Source organism: Aquarana catesbeiana, linkage group LG01 (genome assembly GCF_042186555.1).
Source record: "Aquarana catesbeiana isolate 2022-GZ linkage group LG01, ASM4218655v1, whole genome shotgun sequence".
Taxonomy (NCBI): Eukaryota; Metazoa; Chordata; class Amphibia; order Anura; family Ranidae; genus Aquarana; species Aquarana catesbeiana.
In genome coordinates this window covers 82,059,256-82,079,303 of record NC_133324.1, presented here as the reverse complement: position 1 = coordinate 82,079,303, position 20,048 = coordinate 82,059,256, and the positions used below count along the sequence as shown (strand labels likewise).

Here is a 20,048-nt window from a genome sequence, read left to right as displayed (position 1 = left end):
CAGCTGTTGGTGATATCCTGCTCGTCAGTCCTGCCTACTTAAGCCATCCAGTCCAGAGGATCTCTGCCTTCGCCTTGGTCAACATCACAGAAACATCTCCTGTGATCCTGTTCAAGACTTGCTTTGCTGACATCCCTTCTGGCTCCAGATCCTGCATGCTGTTTTACTACATTGACCTCTGACTTGTGGCTTGGCTGACTATCCATTCCGGTTACTGAACTTTGGCTATGTTTTGACTACGTTTGTTCTTTTTACTTTTATTATTATACAAGTGTGATTTAACTGTACTTCTGTCTTGGCCTGATTTCTTGGTTTCTGACAACTATTCTTTCCACTGACACCAACAATGGGGCACTATTCCTCCCAATGACTCCAACAATGGGGCACGGTTTCTTTCCACTGACAGCAACCATAATTCCTCCCACTGATATAAACAATCGGGCACTACTCCTCCTACTGACACAAACAATAGGGCACTATTCCTTCAACTAATACCAATGATGAGCCACTATTCCTCCTCCTACATTATCTAATCTTTTGCTGACCACCAAGTCCAAACACTGTCTACTCCCACGGACGCTGGGGCATTTCCTACTCTCATTGGCCACAGTACAGTCCTCTTAAAGTTTAAAGCCCATCTCCGGACAAAATCTTAATTTCTCCATGCAATGGAGCTGTGCCGGCACTGCATGAGTCAACTGCTCATTTTTTCTAGGGGTGAACACAAAGTTTATACTCATCTGAACCTTCGATCCTCCAGACCCCCCCCCCCCCCAGGGTCCCATAGTGGACCGTTTCTGTTTATGGAGTGTGCGGACGTCAGGAACAGTCCATTTTTAGGTTAGGACTGCTGGATTGGGGGGGGGGCTGGATTGGTCTTATATTGGGAGGATCGGAAGATCCGTGCAGTGTGGACACAGCCCCACTGCAAGAGGAAAAAAAAATGCCCGGAGTTCAGCTTTAAATGACTTTTGTTTTGAAAGTTTGGAGGCTTCTGCTCTAGAGAGGGAAGGGGTGACAGAGTCTCTTTAATCTCGATTCCTAAAGTACCCATGTACAGCCCGAGTGAGTTTGATGTAATAAACAAAAAAACAACACAATGCACTGCTGCTTTTCTGGGGTGTATGTGACTTGCACTGTGGTAGACCTTGCAGGAAACAAGTTAATCTTCTAGATTGTAAGCTCTAACGAGCAGGGCCCTCTCATCCCTCCTGTACTGATTTGTATTGTAACTGTACTATCTGCCCCCATGTTGTAAAGCGCTATGCAAAAACTATAACGCCAAAACTGTTGGCGCTATATAAATCCTGTATAATAATAATAGCAAATATTTCAAGTAGGTGGGAGAAAAGGGGAAGAGGGAATGGAAGTCCGGAGTTTACTAGATACATGAGAAATTCCAGGATTATCAAATGACCATTCTGGGGCAAAGAGGCTTTGAGTAAGATGAGGGCTGTAAAGAAATGGTGAGAGATCTATCACATACATGGTGCCCGACTCCACATACCCGTCTCGTGGCTCATTTTGGAGAGGAGAAGAGTGAGGAGGTGAGGATTTCCCGACATTTTGGCGTAATGAATGACATCGTGGCCCAAGGCATCTGTTAATGTCAGGCTAGCTCCCCTATGCACCAAAAGATCCGCCATATTCATCTGTCCGCCTTCACACGCCAACATCAAAGGAGACCTGGCAGAGGAACAATGAGAACATCAGACCAACAGTTTGAGAACTTCCGGTAATTACTACACTTAGTGAACCCCGGAGGGGTCCTGACAAAATCCTACAGAATGTTGCAAATCAAAATATGTTTAAAGTGCATGTCCAGCCAAAGTTTTGGTGGGGAGGACTTACATACCTACCAACTTTTTGAGATGGGAATGAAGGACGCCTATTAACAAAAGTATGTAGGCATAGGACACGCCCCTGCCACGGCCCCTTAAAGGAGATTCACACACAAAAAAAAAAAGATTAGTTAAACCCACGAGTGCTTTTTTTTTTTTACCACTACTATTCCTTTATACTAGCTTTTGAAATTTATGAATGCAACCTCTTAGAAATTGGATGAAAGGTTTAGCACTGGAAACACTTTTTGAAAGACAAATAGTGCATTTTATATACAACTACTGTATACAGATCAGACCAAAATGAGGGACAAATAAGGAGAAAAGAGAGACAGGCGGAGTTTGCTCCAAATCAGGGACAGTCCCTCTAAATCAGGGACAGTTGGGAGCTATGGGAGTAGAACCCCTGTCTGGGCTTTACTGCTATCCAGGACTCCATTAGGCCCCTTTCACATAAGGCAGACTGCGGCTGCGATCCGTTTGCCCAGCAGGGGATCTCTCCGCTGATCCCTGCTGAGCAGGCGAATGACAGGTCCGTGTCTGGTCCACTCATGCACAGCGAACACGGACACAGACCACTCTGCTTTATGGGCTGCCGGATGTAAACGGGCCACCTGTCCATTTACACCCAACTGTCATACAATCCGATGGCGAACGTATCCTCATCAGTCTGTTTTTGGCAGATCGGATTGGATGTAGGCGGGTGCAAACAGACACGTGCCCGTTTACACCCTCTGTTCTATAGAGAAGAATAGAGGTTCAGACTTAAGAAAAACTGACAGGTGGACCCGATCGGAACGTCCGTGTGAAAGGGGGTGAGAGAGTTTGTTTTCTGTCCTGGTGATTTTAGCAGACAGGAAGTGATTCATCGGTCAGCATTCCCTTTACACAAGTGTATAAGTATTTTTCTAGGATTATCCAGTCCAGGCACTATGCCTCTCTATTGAGATGAGATCTGCAATCTATGTGCATCCTGAATTTTTAACATACACCACTTACATGTCATATAAATTGTTATATATCAAGTAAGGATCTACAATGTGGTGCTGAAAGCATAAATGCAATGATTAGTCTTTATTTTACTGCTACATCAATTCGTGTCTACTGTATGTGCTGACATATACAGTACATAGATTACTAGAGGTACTACTTCTCCAGGTTTACACTTTGAAATGTACTGAATGATGGTATAGATCTGTCATACAGAGAACACACCTGTATGATTATCCCACGATGGAAGCAGTCATTCCTTAAAGTGGAGTTCTGCTTAAAAAAAAATTAAAAGTCAGCAGCTACAAATACTGCAGCTGCTGACTTTTAAGTCGAGGCCCTAATTTACCACAAAAAAATGGGAAAAACTTAGTGACCCGAGTATAAGACGAGGGTGAGAAATGCACAGCTACTGTAAGTGGAAAAGAGGGTCAACAATGCCCATTTGCAGCCTCACTGTGCCCATTTGCAGCCTCACTGTGCCCATTTGCAGCCATAGGTCCCCCAAACTTCAAACTCGGTAGTTAAGGGTTCCTAGATACCCCCTAACTGCAGCCATAATTTGGGGTCTCTGAACCCAAATGGTCCCGAATTGCTGCAGATGGACACAGTTGACCGACTTTGGGGCCCCGTATCTCGAGGCCACTTAGTGCTAGGAACCCCAAATTTGGTGTGCAAACTCAGTGGAACTAGCACCATAAAATATCCAAAGCTGAGTTTCTAGCACCAAGATACCTGAGATACAAGGCCCCAAAAATCGGTTCAGAAAATGTCAAGCACTTTTCTGCAGCAGAGAATGGCATTTTCCGAACCAATTTTGGGGCCCCATATCTCGGGGCCACTTAGTGCTAGGAACCCCAGCTTTGGATATGTTGTGGTACCAGTTCCACTGGGTTTGCACACCAAATTTGGGGTTCCTAGCATATAGTGGCCCTGAGACATGGGGCCCCAAAGTTGGTTCGGAAAATGAATTTTTTTGCTGCAGAAAAGTGCTTGACTCGAGTATAAGTCGAGGGGGGCACTTTCAGCACAAAAAAATGTGCTGAAAAACTCGACTTATACTCGAGTATATTCAGTACCTGTCCCAGGATCCAGCAATGCGGGCTTACGAATCCCCGCTTGTCTCCCCCTCCTCTCTGCGGCGCCAGCATTGTCACTGTGGGCACCCACTGCATATGCGCGAGCCGCGCGCCATGTCTGGCCCGGCAATCACGTGGGACCTGTGACGTGTCCCAGATGATTGCCGAGAGGGAGGGGGGAGAGGTGATCTCCCTTCCGGTGCCACAGTGCGCCGGGAGGAAGTGGGGGCTGGGACCCTCTGCAAAGAGGGTACCCCCCTCCAAAAAAAAAATGACATGCCAAATGTGACATGTCAGGGGGTCACCTTCCCTTAAAGCGGAAGTTCCATTTTTTTTAACTCATGTGCTTTGTCACATCTTAGGGTGGACATTATCAGCTCATTTTAATATGGGGGAATTTATCTGCATCAGAGAGGCGTTTGGTGGTGCAAATAGCAGGAGTGGAAACAATTTCTCCATCTATGCTACACAGCAAAGATGGACGAATCTGCAGTGGCAGCTGATGTATTCTGACAGCCAGTGCTGGCGGCTGTCAGAATACCCAAACGGTGTTTGCCCAGAAATTTTCTGCCTTGCTCTTTCAAATTTGTAATGAAAGTATGTAAGGTGGGAGGATTCTTTCAGGGTCACTCATGGCCGATTCATCAGAAACCGTCCAAAAATCAATCGGTTGACACTGCCGTGACTTGGGATCCGACTTGTGAGACCCCAAGTCACGTGACATGTGAAATCCCATGTTAGTCAATGAGAGCTGTCTTAATTAGCGCTACTGAAGTCGCTCCGACTTTAGAAAAGGTTCCTGTACTATTTCAAGGCGACTTCTATCCAACTTGTGCCCATAGACTTTAATGGAAAGCGCCTCCAAGGCGGATCCTCATCTATACTGATGTGATTTGGATCCGACTTTACAGGAAGATTACCCAGGCATTCCCTGAAGTTGCTTCAAAGTTGTATCAAAACTGCTTCAAAGTTGCTTTAAGTCACACTGAAGTTGCCTGGCAAAGTCGCACTGTAATGTCCTGTACACACGGTCGGATTATCCGACGGAAAAAGTGCGATCGGATTGTGTTGTCGGAAATTCAGATCGTGTGTGGGCTCCATCTGACTTTTTCCGTGCGGAATTTCCGACACACAAAGTTTGAGAGCAGGATATAAAATCTTCCGACACCAAAATCCGATCGCTTAAATTCTGATCGTGTTTAAACAAATCTGACGCACAAAGTGCCACGCATGCTCAGAATCAATTAAGAGACGAAAGCTATTGGCTACTGCCCCGTTTATAGTCCCGACGTACGTGTTTTACATCACCGCGTTCAGAGCGTTTGGATTTTCCAACAACTTTGTGCGACCGTGTGTATGCAAGACAAGTCTGGCACAAGATCCGTCAGAAAAAATCAGACGGATTTTGTGGTTGGAATGTCTGATCAATGTCCGATCGTGTGTACGGGGCATTAGACTTTCAGGTCATGGCAGTGTGAACTGAGCCTAAAGTTCTGTCTGGGCTAACATTTCTGCATTGACGGGGAAAGAATACAAGTGAGTAGCAGCACACATACCTATTCCTGAAAGGTAATGCTGAACTATTGTTACAACAGTGGAGATTTAGAGTTTTTTTAGACTCGTTCTCTTTACAGTCTTCAGCTAGAGATACTTGCAACTACTATTATTGTCACATACACTATATTACCAAAGTATTGGGACGCCTGCCTTTACACGCACATGAACTTTAATGGCATCCCAGTCTTAGTCCGTAGGGTTCAATATCGAGTTGGCCCACCCTTTGCAGCTATAACAGCTTCAACTCTTCTGGGAAGGCTGTCCACAAGGTTTAGGAGTGTGTCTATGGGAATGTTTGACCATTCTTCCAGAAGCGCATTTGTGAGGTCAGGCACTGATATGTACGAGAAGGCTTGGCTTGCAGACAGAGTCCTGACCCCTATCGGGTTGAGGTCAGGACTCTGTGCAGGTCAGTCAAGTTCCCCCACCCCAAACTCGCTCATCCATGTCTTGATGGACCTTGACTGCTGGCACTGGGGAACGACAGTTCATTGAGGGAACCGTGAATACCAACATGTACTGTGACATACTGAAGCAGAGCATGATCCCCTCCTTGGCTTGAAGCCACTCCCCTGCCCCACCTCTAAGGCAGCTGATTGGCAGCAGCTCCCAAAACTCCATGGGCCTCTACAAGGACATGGCATTTACAGACTTTTAGATGGCGTGCTTTGTGTATTTCTTCCAGATTTGCGCAGTAATCAATACAATCTGATTGTACAATCTCTGTACAATTTTCTTTAGATTTACCAAAACTATGGAGTAGGAGGACCCACTTATCTATCCATTCACTCTGTATCCAAATCAGGCAAGCCCTTGTACTACATCAGGGGTGACCAACCCAAGGCCTCAGAGTTTAGCATGTGGTCTGGGCCCTTCTGGAGGGACACCGGGGATGCCGTGCAAACATAGCAGCTGTGACAGCTTACATTGACAAGCCAGGTAAATGAATGTCTGGAGGGATGCCGGGGATGCCATGCAAACACAGCAGCTCTGGCAGCCTACACTGACAAGTCGGGCAAATTCTTGCCTGGAAGGATGTCTTGCAAACAAAGCAGCTGTGGCAGCCTACATTGACATGCCAGGCAAAAGCATGCCTAAAGGGATGCCGGGGATGCATAGTTGATGGGTGTAAGTTGTGTTTGCTAATGAGGTTAGTTGGTGAACTCCTTCCTGTATCTTAACAGTTTTCATTACCCAAATCTATATAGCAGGAAGTCATGAACTTTTCTATGGACCACACCAGGGTTAAGGTAAGGACTTGTTCTAAAAATAACAGAAAGCTTTTATTTTGCTGCAACATGGGGTACAATAATGGTACATAGGGGAGCTGGAATTTATGTGTATGTAAGTGATCCTGTACATTCCTATGTTGCGCATTAATGAATGTTTTTATCTCACAAATCCACATCCTTATTTTCCTATTTTTATCCGTATATGCCTTCTCGCCTGCCAATGCCATTTTCTATTTTTAAATGAGAATTTTCAGCAGGAACACGTTCACATTCTTTGGCGAGCGTTTACTCACGGATCAAGAATGCAAAAATTCAACCTTTCATCAGCGAGGAAGATATATGAGACTTCACAATAAGTCATCTATTTTAAACAGCCATTAATCCTTCCAAAATAAAGTGCAGACTGCCCAACTCCAAGACAATCCTTTCTGAAAACATACCTCAAGCTGTGCGATGGAATTCTTCACCCATGAGACAATGTGTATCTGTAAACAGTGACTGCTCATTATCTGACCCTTATCAGGAAGATGAGAGGACATGTGATCCATACAATCGCTGGGAGCGCCAGTATAGGGATCGTTATGTAACCTGAACCAAAAAGTCCGAAAGTAAACTCATCGCCTACACCAGGGATATGCAATTAGCGGACCTCCAGCTGTTGAAGAACTACAAGTCCCATGAGGCATAGCAAGACTGACAGCCACAAGCATGATACCCAGAGGTAGAGGCATGATGGGACTTGTAGTTTTGCAACAGCTGGAGGTCTGCTAATTGCATATCCCTGGCCTACACCATAGCTCCCAACTGTCCCTGATTTGGAGCAATGTCCCTCTTTCCTCCTCATTTGTCCCTCATTTTGGTCTCATCTATATAGTTGTATATATAAAATGTACTTTTTATCTTTCAAAAAGTGTTTCCCAGTGCTAAACCTTTCATCCAAATTCTAAATTGCTGCATTTGTTCATTTTAAAAGCCAATATAAAGGAATAGTAGTGGTAAAAAAAAGCACTTGTGGATTTAATTAACCTTTTCTTTTGGTTAATTCTCCTTTAAGGGGGTGTGGCAGAGGGCGTGTCCTATGCCTACATACATTTGTTAGTAGGTGTCCCTCATTCCCATCTCAAAATGTTGGGAGGTGTGGCTACACATTTATTGGGAATTTATAGTCTATTTAAAGAGGCCCTGTCACTAGACCGTTCATTTCAACAACAATCTTATTTGTGCGTTTCATGTATTTTATGTATGTTATTTACCTGTAAAAGCCCTCCATTGTATACACCCAACAGCTCTGATACAGCTGCTGGGTGTCGGATGTGATGTCAGCAGCCCCTGCAGATTTGTCATTCAAGCAAAACTATTAGCTATTAGTGGTGGCTGGTGTTTTTTTGTTTGGCGGGGGGGGGGGGGTCAGCATGTTTACATTCTTGTTCAGATAATCCAAAAACGCACATAATGAAGGTTCAGGGCCAGACCATATCAGTAGGGGGTCATCGATATACCGTCTGTAGAAGAGGAGTTGACTCCTTCTATTATGAAAGACGGTTTTGTCCTCCCACTCCCCCATAAAGAGGTTGGCAAGACTGGGCGCAAATTTTGCACCCATAGCCACACCTCTTTTCTGGGTATAGAACTTACTATCGAACCAAAAATAGTTGTGACTTAAACAAAAGTCCAACGCATTTCTCAGAAAAACTTTTTGGGAGTGTGGAAGATCATCCCTCTTACTAAGGGCCCAATTCAGAGCCAAGAGGGCACCCTCGTGTTGAATAATTGTGTACAGACTTGTCACGTCAGCTGTTACCAAATACACTTCCTCCTGTCCTGTTAGTGTTATCTCCTGTAATGACTGGAGCAGATTTTTTGTATCCTTAATTTTGTCCGAAGGGCGTTGGCCCAAACTTGTCTTGCATACACACGGCCACACAATTGTTGGCCAATAAATACGAACGTAGTGACGTACGTGGTTTTTCAGCTCTTTAGCGCCACCCTTTGGGCTCCTTCTGCTAATTTCGTGTTAGTAGAAGTTTGGTGAGTGTTGATTCGCGCTTTTCAGTTCGCGCTTTTCATTTTGCGCTTTTCAGTTTGTTTCTGAACGGCCATTCGTCAACCAGCCATGTTGCGGAATCGGAGGAGATAATGTGTTATTTATTATTGGCCTTGGAGTTATTGCTTTGACATTATTTTTTTGGTTGAATAATAATGATTTGATTTGGTAAATTTTCTATATTTTTGGATGCATAGAATGCACTTTTTCGTTAAGTTCCATTGGCAGATAACATGTCAAATTTTATTTGTTTTCTTTTTTTAACGCACAATAAAAAAATTGTGTATAATAATACTTGGCTATGTGTTTTACTTCAAATGACATTTTGGGAGTAGGCAGTTACATTTTAAAAAATACAATGTAAAATTAACAAGGGACACCAACATAGTTGTATCTTTGATCTTAAAAACTACGGGATAATGGTGTTGTGCCAACTTGCCCAAATAAATAAAAAATAACAAGCATAATAATATTATTCTTGATATCACTAGAAAAAAAAAAACTATGGAAATTAATTTGCAATAACTCCATCAGTATCACCAGCAAAGCAGCTTTATTATCATCCCATTAAAGAAGAAGAGAATTGTGCGCTGCATTTGGAGATTTCATAATTTGCCACGTCACGAATGTTAATTCTCCATTACAAACGCTGGTTTACAAGACCGACCGCTTCTGGCTCATCCTTGCTTCCGAGCATGCGTGTTTGTACTTTGGACTTTTGTACACACGATCGGAAAGTCCGACAACAGACATTTGTTGGCGGAAAATTTTAAAACCTGCCATCCAACATTTGTTGGCGGAAAATCCGACAACAATTGTCCGATGGAGCATACACACGGTCGGATTTACCGCCAACAGCCTGTTATCGAACATTTCCTATCGGAAAGTCCGATCGTGTGTGTTTTTATATTTATTCTTATTTGAATTAACAGATCTTTTTTCTGTAAAATGTGCTCACCCCCTTGGAAATGTTACATTTTTACTGGAATATAATATTTCATCTCAGAGCATTTAAAGTGTATATTCAGCCCGATTTTTTTTTTTAGTTTTGATAGAGTAGAAAATGGTTAAACCCCTATCATTTCATTTATGTTTTGTTCTCTGTATCCAATTGGGGAGTTTTCCCTTCACTTCCTGTCCAGGAGATGCAATAGGAAGTCTACAAAGTGAAGGGAAGTCTCCCTCTTAGTGCCACCAAAACGGCTGTCCCCATTGGAAGATTTACATTTTAAGGCCAGGCAAGAATCTCTTTTCCCTGCTACAGACTGTACTGTATAGTCAATACATAATATAGGATGGGGGTCTCCAAACTTTCTATACAAAGGTACAGTTTACTGTCCTTCAGACTTAAGGGGGGCCAGACTATGGCAGCGGGAGTAGAAAATGTCCTGGTGTCACTGGAAGTAAACGGTGTGCCCTCTTTAGCATTAGTGGGAGGAATAGTGTCCCATCATTGGTGTCAGTGGGAGGAATAGTGTCCCATCATTGGTGTCAGTGGAAGGAATAGTGTCCCATCATTGGTTTCAGTGGAAGGAATAGTGTCCCATCATTGGTGTCAGTGGAAGGAATAGTGTCCCATCATTGGTGTCAGTGGGAGGAATAGTGTCCCATCATTGGTGTCAGTGGAAGGAATAGTGTCCCATCATTGGTGTCAGTGGGGGGAATAGTGTCCCATCATTAGTGTCAGTGGGAGGAATAGTGTCCCATCATTGGTGTCAGTGGAAGGAATAGTGTCCCATCCTTGGTGTCAGTGAGAGGAATGGTGACCCATCATTGGTGTCAGTGGAAGGAATAGTGCCCCATTAATGGCATAAGTGAGAGGAATAGTGTCCCATCATTGGTATCAGTGGGAGGAATAGCGCCCCATCATTCGGAGGAATAGTGTCCCATCGTCTGTGTCAGTGGGAGGCTAAGTGCCCCATCATTGGTGTCAGTGGGAGGAATAGTGTCCCATCACTGGTGTCAGTGGGAGGAATAGTGCCCCATCATTGCTATCAGTGGGAGGAATAGTGCCCCATCATTGGTATCAGTGGGAGGAATAGTGCCCCATCCTTGGTGTCAGTGGGAGGAATAGTGACCCATCAATAGTGTCAGTGGGAGGAATAGTGCCCCATTATTGGTATAAGTGGGAGGAATAGTGCCCCATCATTGGTGTCAGTGGGAGGAATAGTGCCCCATCATTGGTGTCAGTGGGAGGACTAATGCCCTATCATTGGTGTCAGTGGGAGGAATAGTGACCCATCAATGGTGTCAGTGGGAGGAATAGTGCCCCATTATTGATATAAGTGGGAGGAATAGTGTCCCATCATTGGGAGGCATAGTGTTCCATCATTGGTGTCAGTGGGAAAAATAGTGCTGTATTATTGGTGTCAGTGGGAGGAATAGTGACCCATCATTGGTGTCAGGGGGGGAATAGGGGGGGAATAGTGCACTATTATTGGTGTCAGTGGGAGGAATAGTGCTGTGTTGTCAGTGTCAATGGCAGAAACTAAGCCCCGCAGTTGCTGACAGTGGGGGGGGGGGGGGGGGGGATAGTGCCATAAGGGTTGGATAAAACCAAGCAAAGTGCCGAATTATGCCCCTGGGCCACAGTTTGGAGACCACTGATATAGGATATTCTTACCAACACATAGAAAGATGAAATACGTACTTTCCATTCTTGTCTGTGATGTTCACATCAGCTTTCTGATCCAAGAGACACTTGCAGGCTTCTAGGTGGCCGTACAGCACTGAGATAAGAAGAGGAGTGTTCCCATCCTGTAAAACATAGAAGATGAACGTTTATGTGAACCCAAGACCAATATGTCATATACTTCAGTCTACCAGTCCTTAGAGGTGGTGGCTGCATTTGTTTTCTTATTTATTTTTTCCCCTTTATTTTCATCTGGTTATCCTGCCAGTAAGGCGCCTTTCACACAGGTGGAATACTTTACTGCCTCTCTGAAAAGCGATCCTTTCTGGTGGATAGCAGGTATTCAGGAGGCAATACTACAATTTCTTAAATGCCTGTTTTTTCTGATACCAAGAGGCATTTACATTAAAATACCACTCCACAGCCACATTGCAAGCATTTGGTATGCAGTTGCGGTTCTAAACACTTCAATGGACATGCAATTAGCGGACCTCCAGCTGTTGCAAAACTACAAGTCCCATCATGCCTCTGCCCCTGGGTGTCATGCTTGTGGCTGTCAGTCTTGCAATGCCTCATGGTACTTGTAGTTCTGCAACACCTGGAGGTCCGCTAATTGCATATCCCTGGTCTACACACTTGTTTCGTTTTTAGGAAGAACCCCAATCCCATAACTAGTGACAAGCACACACTTAAAATAATAATCCTTTAAGATTTTACACTATGTGAAGATTTTTGTATTTTTGGGGAATGATTTATGCAAACATCATCTGGATGCTCTTCATGTATGGTTTGAAGCTTCAGAGGTCATGACAAGGCCCTGGCTGGGTGTGTAGCCAAGATTGACCATCCATGATAAGAGGTCTATGTGAGCTGCTAAGTGAGCCTTCTGTCTGAATCGGGTGACGGATGGTGGTGATTTTGCAGATGCAACAACAAGAATATTCTCACCTCAGAAATGATTCCACCATTTTGGATTTTATTTATTGAATGTCACTTTCTGTTTGTTATTTATGGGTGTAAATAATACTCATTCAGCACGACGAGTTGTTTTTGATTATTATGGGACTGTGTTTATATCTCACAGGAGAGTTGCTGCTTGAATAATTGGTGGATTATTTGGTCAGTTTTACGTAATAAGCGTGTTTTTTTCTTTTTTACACACTTAAAATATCCTTTTGATATTCTGATCACCTACAATGCTGCAAAGCCTACAGAATGGTGTGTTCTCCTTAAGTAGACACAATGAAAATATCGGACAAATGATCGTCCGTTTTTTTATGCATGCTAGTCTTATTACGAGAACCAATAGGTTACTAAAGTTACAAAAACTCTTGTACAACAGAATACAACTTCAGAAGTAATGTACAGGCAGTCCCCGAGTTACCAACGGGTTAGGGACAGCCGGTTTGTTCGAATATAAGTTGGAAGCGCATGCGCAGAACAGCAGAGACGTCGTTTTCCGATTTTCTGTCAAGTAGCCGCGCATGTGCAGACGCCGTTTTCCGATGTGCCGCCTCCCGTTCGTAAGTAGGAGTCGTTCGCAAGTCAGATGTTCTTAACTCGGGGACTGCTTGTAATGTGTTGTTTTGTAATGTATTCTTTCATTTCAGATGAATACTGTACTGATTAACCACTTGCTTACCGGGCACTAAAACCCCCTTCCTGCCCAGACCAATTTTCAGTTTTCAGCGCTGTCACACTTTGAATGACAATTGCGCAGTCATGCTACACTGTACCCATATGACTTTTTTTATAATTTTTTTTCACATAAATAGAGCTTTTTTTTGTGGTATTCAATCACCACTGCTTTTTTTATTGTTTGCTAAACAAACAAAAAATTACTGAAATTTTTGAGAAAAAAAAGAAAAAAAGTTTTTCATATTTTGTTATAAAATTTTCCAAACGGGTAATTTTTCTCCTTCACTAATGGGCACTGATAGGCTGCGCTGACGGGCACTGATGATGCAGCACTGATGGGCACCGACAGGCGGCACTGATGATACTGAGGAGGCAGCACTGGTGGGCACCGATCGGGAAGCACTGATGGGCACTGATGATGCGGCACTGATGGGCACTGATGATGCGGCACTGATGGGCACTGATGATGCGGCACTGATGGTACTGTGGAGGCAGCACTGGTGGGCACTGATAGGTGGCACTGATAAGGCGGCACTAATAGGCAGCACTGGTGAGCACTGATTGGCAGCACTGATGGGCACCAATAGATGGCACTGGTGGGCACGGATTTGCAGCACTGGTTAGCACTCAGGGGACCTATGTCCTTCTATCAGAAGGCGGTTACCAGCTTTATTCTTTTCCTTACACTAACAGCTTGAAAGAAAAAAAAAAAGCTGGTAACAGGTTTCTGTTTACTTCCATGATCAGCTGTCATTGGCTGACAGCTGAACACGTGGTAAAGGGCCTGCTGTGATTGGCCCTTTACCCTGTTCTGAGATCAGCCGAGTCTGAAGAACTCAGCGAACACAGAGCGTGCCGCGGAGCGGCGCAAGAACGACCATGGACGTCCTCCTGGCATTTGAGGTCCGCGCTGTAGCCGTCTTTCGGCTATAGCGTGGCCGTCAAGTGGTTAAACGAAAATCGTACGTTCTGGTATCCTACAAGAAAATGTTTGTGTTTGTCCCTTCAAATAATTTTAAATGAACTTTCGTGATCGGCTCTCGAAAACTGTGTACTAACGATCAGATTATTGGGCGATTGCTTGCATGATTTTCTGATCGCGTGTACTAGACATAAGGCTGGTGTAAACTCTCTTTGACTTCACGGGTGGTTTATGCATATTAGTTATTAGGTAGAGTGTACATTGTAATCTTCACTAAAAGCCTATATTTAATGGAATCCCAAAATGACACCATGAAGAGAGTACGTCCGGCACTGATGGAGAAGAAGTCATTATCCAGATGAGTCGGATAAGTAATATCACTCAGCACAAAGAGGAGGATAAGAGGACAGGAAAGGAGATAGAGGAGCAGATAATCCTGGAGGGGCGGCCAGGCTGAGATTCCAGGATTCTTATCTAATTAGGGAAGGACTCAGCTGACAAACCAAATACGTAAAAGAAGCCACCAAGGGCTGCCAAAGGGTGAGCAGATGTCTCTAATTTCTAGGAGTTCCCTTTGTACATGGCTGTGTCCAACGTCCCAATTGTCTTTCTGTATACAATGACATCTTATTATGTATTTTAAATTTAGTGAAAACCCACTTTTACTTTTCAGTGTTGCCCTTTTGAAGACAACCTAATGCAAACTAGCTTGACATTTAGCCCCCGGTCACACCGGTTCGACTCGTCATGTGATTTGACAGGTTCAAATCGCATGACAAGTCGCACCCTATGGTCAGCAATGGAACTGTTCAAATCGGGGCGATGCCGACTTTGCGGCGTCACAACGATTTGAAAAAGTCGTTCCTGACGAATTCAGGTGCGATTTCATTTGCAACTGTGCATGAAATCGCACAGATGTCACCCAAGTCTTACCTGAAGTTGCACAGACATGCGGCTTTGAAATCGTGTGATTTCAAGTGAAGTTGCACGATTTTAAAGTCAGATTTCGTGTAAGTGGGGGCTTATGCCCCATACACACGAGCGGAATTTCCATCAGAAAAAACTTGGATGTTTTTTTCCGACGGAATTCCGCTCAAGCTTGCCTTGCACACACACGGTCATGCAAAAGTTCTCTGAGCTTTCGACCGCCAAGAACGCGGTGACGTACAACACTACGACGAGCCGAGAAAATGAAGTTCAATGCTTCCGAGCATGCGTCAAATTGTTTCTGAGCATGCGTGGATTTTTGCGCATCCGAATTGCAAACAGACAAATGCATTTTCGGATAGGAACTTTTTCCGACCGAAAAATAGAGAACATGCTCTCAATCTTTTGCTGGCTGGAGTTCTGCCAGCAAAAGTCGGAATTTCTGACTAAAAGCTCACATCGGACTTTTGCTGGCAGAATTTCTGATCGTGTGTATGGGGCATTATGCCGCGTACACACGGTTGGACTTTTCAGCTACAAAAGTCCGACAGCCCGTCCGACAGACTTTCAACGGACTTTTGGCGGACTTGCAGCAGACTTTCTAACGAACGGACTTGCCTACACACAATCACACAAAAGTCCGACGGATTCGTACGTGATGACGTACACCGGACTAAAATAAGGAAGTTGATAGCCAGTAGCCAATAGCTGCCCTAGCGTGGGTTTTTGTCCGTCGGACTAACATACAGACGAGCGGATTTCTGGGTCTGGCGTAGTTGCGCGTAAAGATTTCAAATCTAAAGTCCGTCAGATTTGCGGCTGGAAAAGTCCGCTGAAAGTCCGGGGAAGCCCACACACGATCGGATTGTCAGCCGTATTTTGTCCGTCGGACTTTTGTAGACGAAAAGTCCGACCGTGTGTACGCGGCATTAGGCTTCATGCACACTGGGGCTCTAAAAAGCAGTTGCAAAAACACTCCTAAGCTGTTTTTTTTCAAATGTGATTTGATTAGGCACGTCAAGCGCTTGGAAATTTGTTAATTTCATTGTCCAGCATATTATTTATTCTGGCCATTGAAATAAAAAAAACACTTAAGCGCTAAACGCACCTACCATTAATGCGCATTTAGACACGTTATTTTATTTATTTCAGGTACTTATATAGCGCCGTCAATTTACGCAGCGCTTTACATATACTGATAGTATGCCAGGAAGGGAGGGGGGATAAGTCATAAGAAGGCCAATGAGAGCTGCAGAGCTGGAGGTGTGCCTCTGTGTAAATCCAGGAAGTGAACAGGCAGCAGCCTCAGCTGCCCACCATTAAAATGGCTGCAGCCAGACTCAGTGGAGGGAGATTTCTGCAGCATATTTGGAAAGTACAGAATCACATTATATATAAAATAATATGCAAAGTGGTTGGAGGGAAGCTTCAGAATGGCAAAGATATTTTTATTACAAATGATGTGAGCAGACTGCAGTTCCTCTTTAAAGCTCATGTGCGTGTAAAGGCAGGCGTCCCAATACTTTTGGTAATATAGTGTAACTCTAGGCACACACATAGTTCTAAATGGGCCCTAAAAAAGATCTGTAGCTGCTACAAAGTTGCTGGCATACCATTCAACTTTCTATGCTTCAGCTGCCATAAGGCTCTGTTTCCACTACTGTGAGTTGTTGTGCGACTTGACACATGTGAAGTCGCATGACAAGTCAAAACCCATGTATTTCAATGGCCCCCGTTCTAATTGGTGCGACTCCAAAAAAGGTTCTTGCACTACTTTGTTCCTACTTCGGTGCGACTTCTGGCTTTCATCGGTCGCAGGACATCGCAACACAAATCGCATAGCAAAGTCGCAGTGTAAATCGCGCGACTTTGGGGACGCAATAGTGGAAACGTGGCCTAAGAGTTTGTCCTGCAACTTCCCTACATGCACGGCTGATGTCCTGAGGCTGCTGTGAATTGCACATCGCAAGACTGTTGTTTTAAATCAGGATAGGGGATCCCAAAGACCATCTTATTACTTTACAGATGTATACAGATCACTCATGGTGACCACAGAATAGGGCAAAGTACTTGGTGCTGGAATCATGGAATAATGGAAAGCAATGAAGAATGCAAAGCAAATACGTATATGTCACAAAAGTAAGGATGCATTAAATGCAATCCAGTATTTAAAGATGTTCCTGCAGATTTAGGGCAGAATAGACGGTAGAAATATTCCACTTTAACATAGGCCTCATTCACACTGGACGTTAAAATAACATTATAAAAATCCCAGTAGCTTTACAGTGAGTTTTTCAATGTTTTTGCAATAGCGTTTTTTAGCATTTTTTCCGCATTAGCAATTTAGCGATTTTTTTTTTTCATTTAAAGAAATTTTTTTTTTCAATGGATCAAAAATGTTAAAAAATGCTGGTGAGTGACGTTTTTCAGCGTTTATCAACGTCTCTCAGAACCCACTAGTTTTGTTTTTTTTTTTTTACTGCTCAAAAACGCCACTGCTGATAACAGCCTATGTGTACATGAACACCTAGGATAACATGATGGAGAGTTTAATGACTGTAGAAAAAAAAACTGTCTACAGCCAAAAACAGCTGCTGTAAAAATGTCAAAAAACGTCCAGCGTGTACGAGGCCTTAAAGCCGGCTTAAGTTAGTTTGGAAACCGGTTTGGCAAAGACAGAAGTGCGGGTCACGTGCGATAATCTCCAGCGCACACGCTCCAACATTTCTTTCAGAACTCTTTGCTAATTCCATTACGAAATAGCTAATCCCATTGTATACAGCGATCGGCCGTATTATATAATACCCGGAGCGTAGGGAAAAAGATGTAACGTGAACCCCGCGCATGACGATCGATGACACTCTCAAGTGTACGGTCAGAAGGGACTGCTGTATGCCGGCCTCAACCAGTCACTGCATCAGAAAAACAGAAACGATCGGCCTCATCCTGCTTACTTGTATAGAAAATTCCAACTCTTTAGGACAGTAAAAACCCGACTTTCATTGCTGTACTTGTATTGTTAAATGTTAAAATCAAATACAGTAAAACCTTGGTTTGAGAGCGTTTTGCAAGACAAGCAACATTTTTTCATAAATTCTGACTTGATATACTGCGCAGTATAGAGCGGACACTATCGATGGGGGACATTTTTCGACAGGACACCGGCGGTCTGGAGGACGGTCTATGTGGACAGCTTTACCCCGGATTCTGCATACTTACATGTGCCTCTTTTAATCATCAACCATGTGAGTTGCTAAATGTTGTACCTTCATTAAATGTAACCATATTGCTACACTTAGAGGCGCCTCTCTTCTCTTTTATACTCTGTAGCTCCTGATGGATTTTGCTTCTAATCCCCTTGTGGAGGCTTCCATTTATGGATGGACATTTTATGGTTACACAACCTGGTCACATTGCTATAATCTTTTTATATGGACTATAAACTGAAGGACCTATGAATAAATGGTTGTGGAACAAATCATTTGAGTTTCCATTATTTCTTACGGGGAAATTTGCTTTGAAATACAAGTGCTTTGGATTACAAGCATGTTTCCGGAATGAATTATGCTCGTAATCCAAGGTTTTACTGTACTTGAGCATGATACCGTCCTTATCAAAGATTACAATCCTTGGTGCCTAAAGCAGACCACAGACGAGTCAAAAAGCAAACAAAATGCGGGTCGATCGTTGTATTGTTAGTTTTCCACATCATTAGTGTGCCAATTGCGACACACAATTTTCGTGCCGCAATTGAAAGTGCCCTGATCCAACATGCTGTACATCAATCATCTAATTATTGATGGCACAATCGAATGAGATATTTTTCGATTGACAGAACTTTCATGTTTAGGCTTTAAGCAGCCCATAGATTATAAAAATGATGCCGCGTACACACGGTCGGACTTTCCTGCAGGAAAAGTCCGACGGAATCTTTTCATCGGACATTCCGATTGTGTGTATGCCTCATCCGACTTTTTTTTTTTTTCGAAAATTCTAACGGACCTAGAAATAGAACATGTTCTAAATATTTCCGAACCAATTTCGGGAAAACCGCTCGTCTGTATGCTGTTCCGACATACCAAAAACGACGCATGCTCTGAAGCAAGTACGAGACGGAAGCTATTGGCTACTGGCTACTGAACTTCTGTTTTCTAGTCCCGTCGTACGTGTTGTACGTCACCGTGTTCTAGACGATCGGTCTTTGGTGTGACCATGTGTAGGCAAGACAGTTTCAGCGGAACTCCGTCGGAAAAACCTTCAGCGTTTATTCCGACGGAAAGACCGGTCGTGTGTACGCAGCATTACTGTATGTTCCCACGCTTAGGATGTTAACCAATGGAAATGTAACTAAATCACCGACTGCTCCTCTATCAAGGTACTGTCATTTAAGTTACATGCATACAGTAAGTGTTTTGAGTGCTGCATGGTTATTTAAAAGGGAATCCCCACTTTTAACCTCGTGATGATTACATTGACGATTGCAAAAAAATGATCTTTCTTCATAATTTTAGGCCAAGTTGTATTCTGCTACATTCCTTTGGTGAAAATAACCCAAATCAGTGTTTATTATTTAGTTTGTAGGAAAGTTAGAGTCCCCACAAACTAGGGATGCACCCAAATTTCGGCTGGCTGAAACATATCGTCCGAAAATGGTGTTTTTGGCATATTGCCAGAAGAAAAAAAAAAGTGCCGATAAGAACGCATGCGCAGTAGCGGTGGCCGCACCGCCGGGAGCCGCCCATTATGGGGAGTCATTCTGGCGGCTCAAGGTCCTGTCCCCCCCTCCCTCCTCCTCCCCATGCACAGTGGTGATTTCTGTGTGTCACGGAGCTGAACTGTCCGGGCGTCCGTAGTAACAATGTCCCGCCTCCTGTGATAGATGGTACACTGATCCAATGCCGGGGGATTGAATCAGTGTGATGAGATCACAAGAGGAGGGACATTGTTACTGCAGTCCGGGCAATTCAAATCCAGCTCTGATCTGGGCACAGGCAGGCTGCATTGATCTCTTGTATCATGTCTGCAGTCTCTGACCATCTCCTGTATCATGTCTGCTAGAGGTGCACCATATGGAAATCAGGCACTGATGTTGGGCGAGAAGGCCTGGCTCGCAGTCTCCAATCTCATTCATCCCAAAGGTGTTCTATCGGGTTGAGGTCAGGACTCTGTGCAAGCCAATCAAGTTC

General features: G+C 43.9%; 1 protein-coding gene across 2 annotated transcripts in view; it reads right to left on the bottom strand.

Moving 5' to 3' along the window:
* The window catches only part of RAI14 (retinoic acid induced 14), a 277,999-nt gene that overhangs the window by 54,566 nt on the left and 203,385 nt on the right, over positions 1-20,048 (bottom strand). For both annotated transcript variants that reach the window (XM_073620881.1, XM_073620891.1), the window contains exons 8-9: positions 11,394-11,500; positions 1,508-1,686 (exon numbers count right to left, since the gene is read on the bottom strand). In XM_073620881.1, the coding sequence (XP_073476982.1) occupies positions 1,508-1,686; positions 11,394-11,500 (286 nt within the window). The remainder of the gene's footprint in view (positions 1-1,507; positions 1,687-11,393; positions 11,501-20,048) is intronic.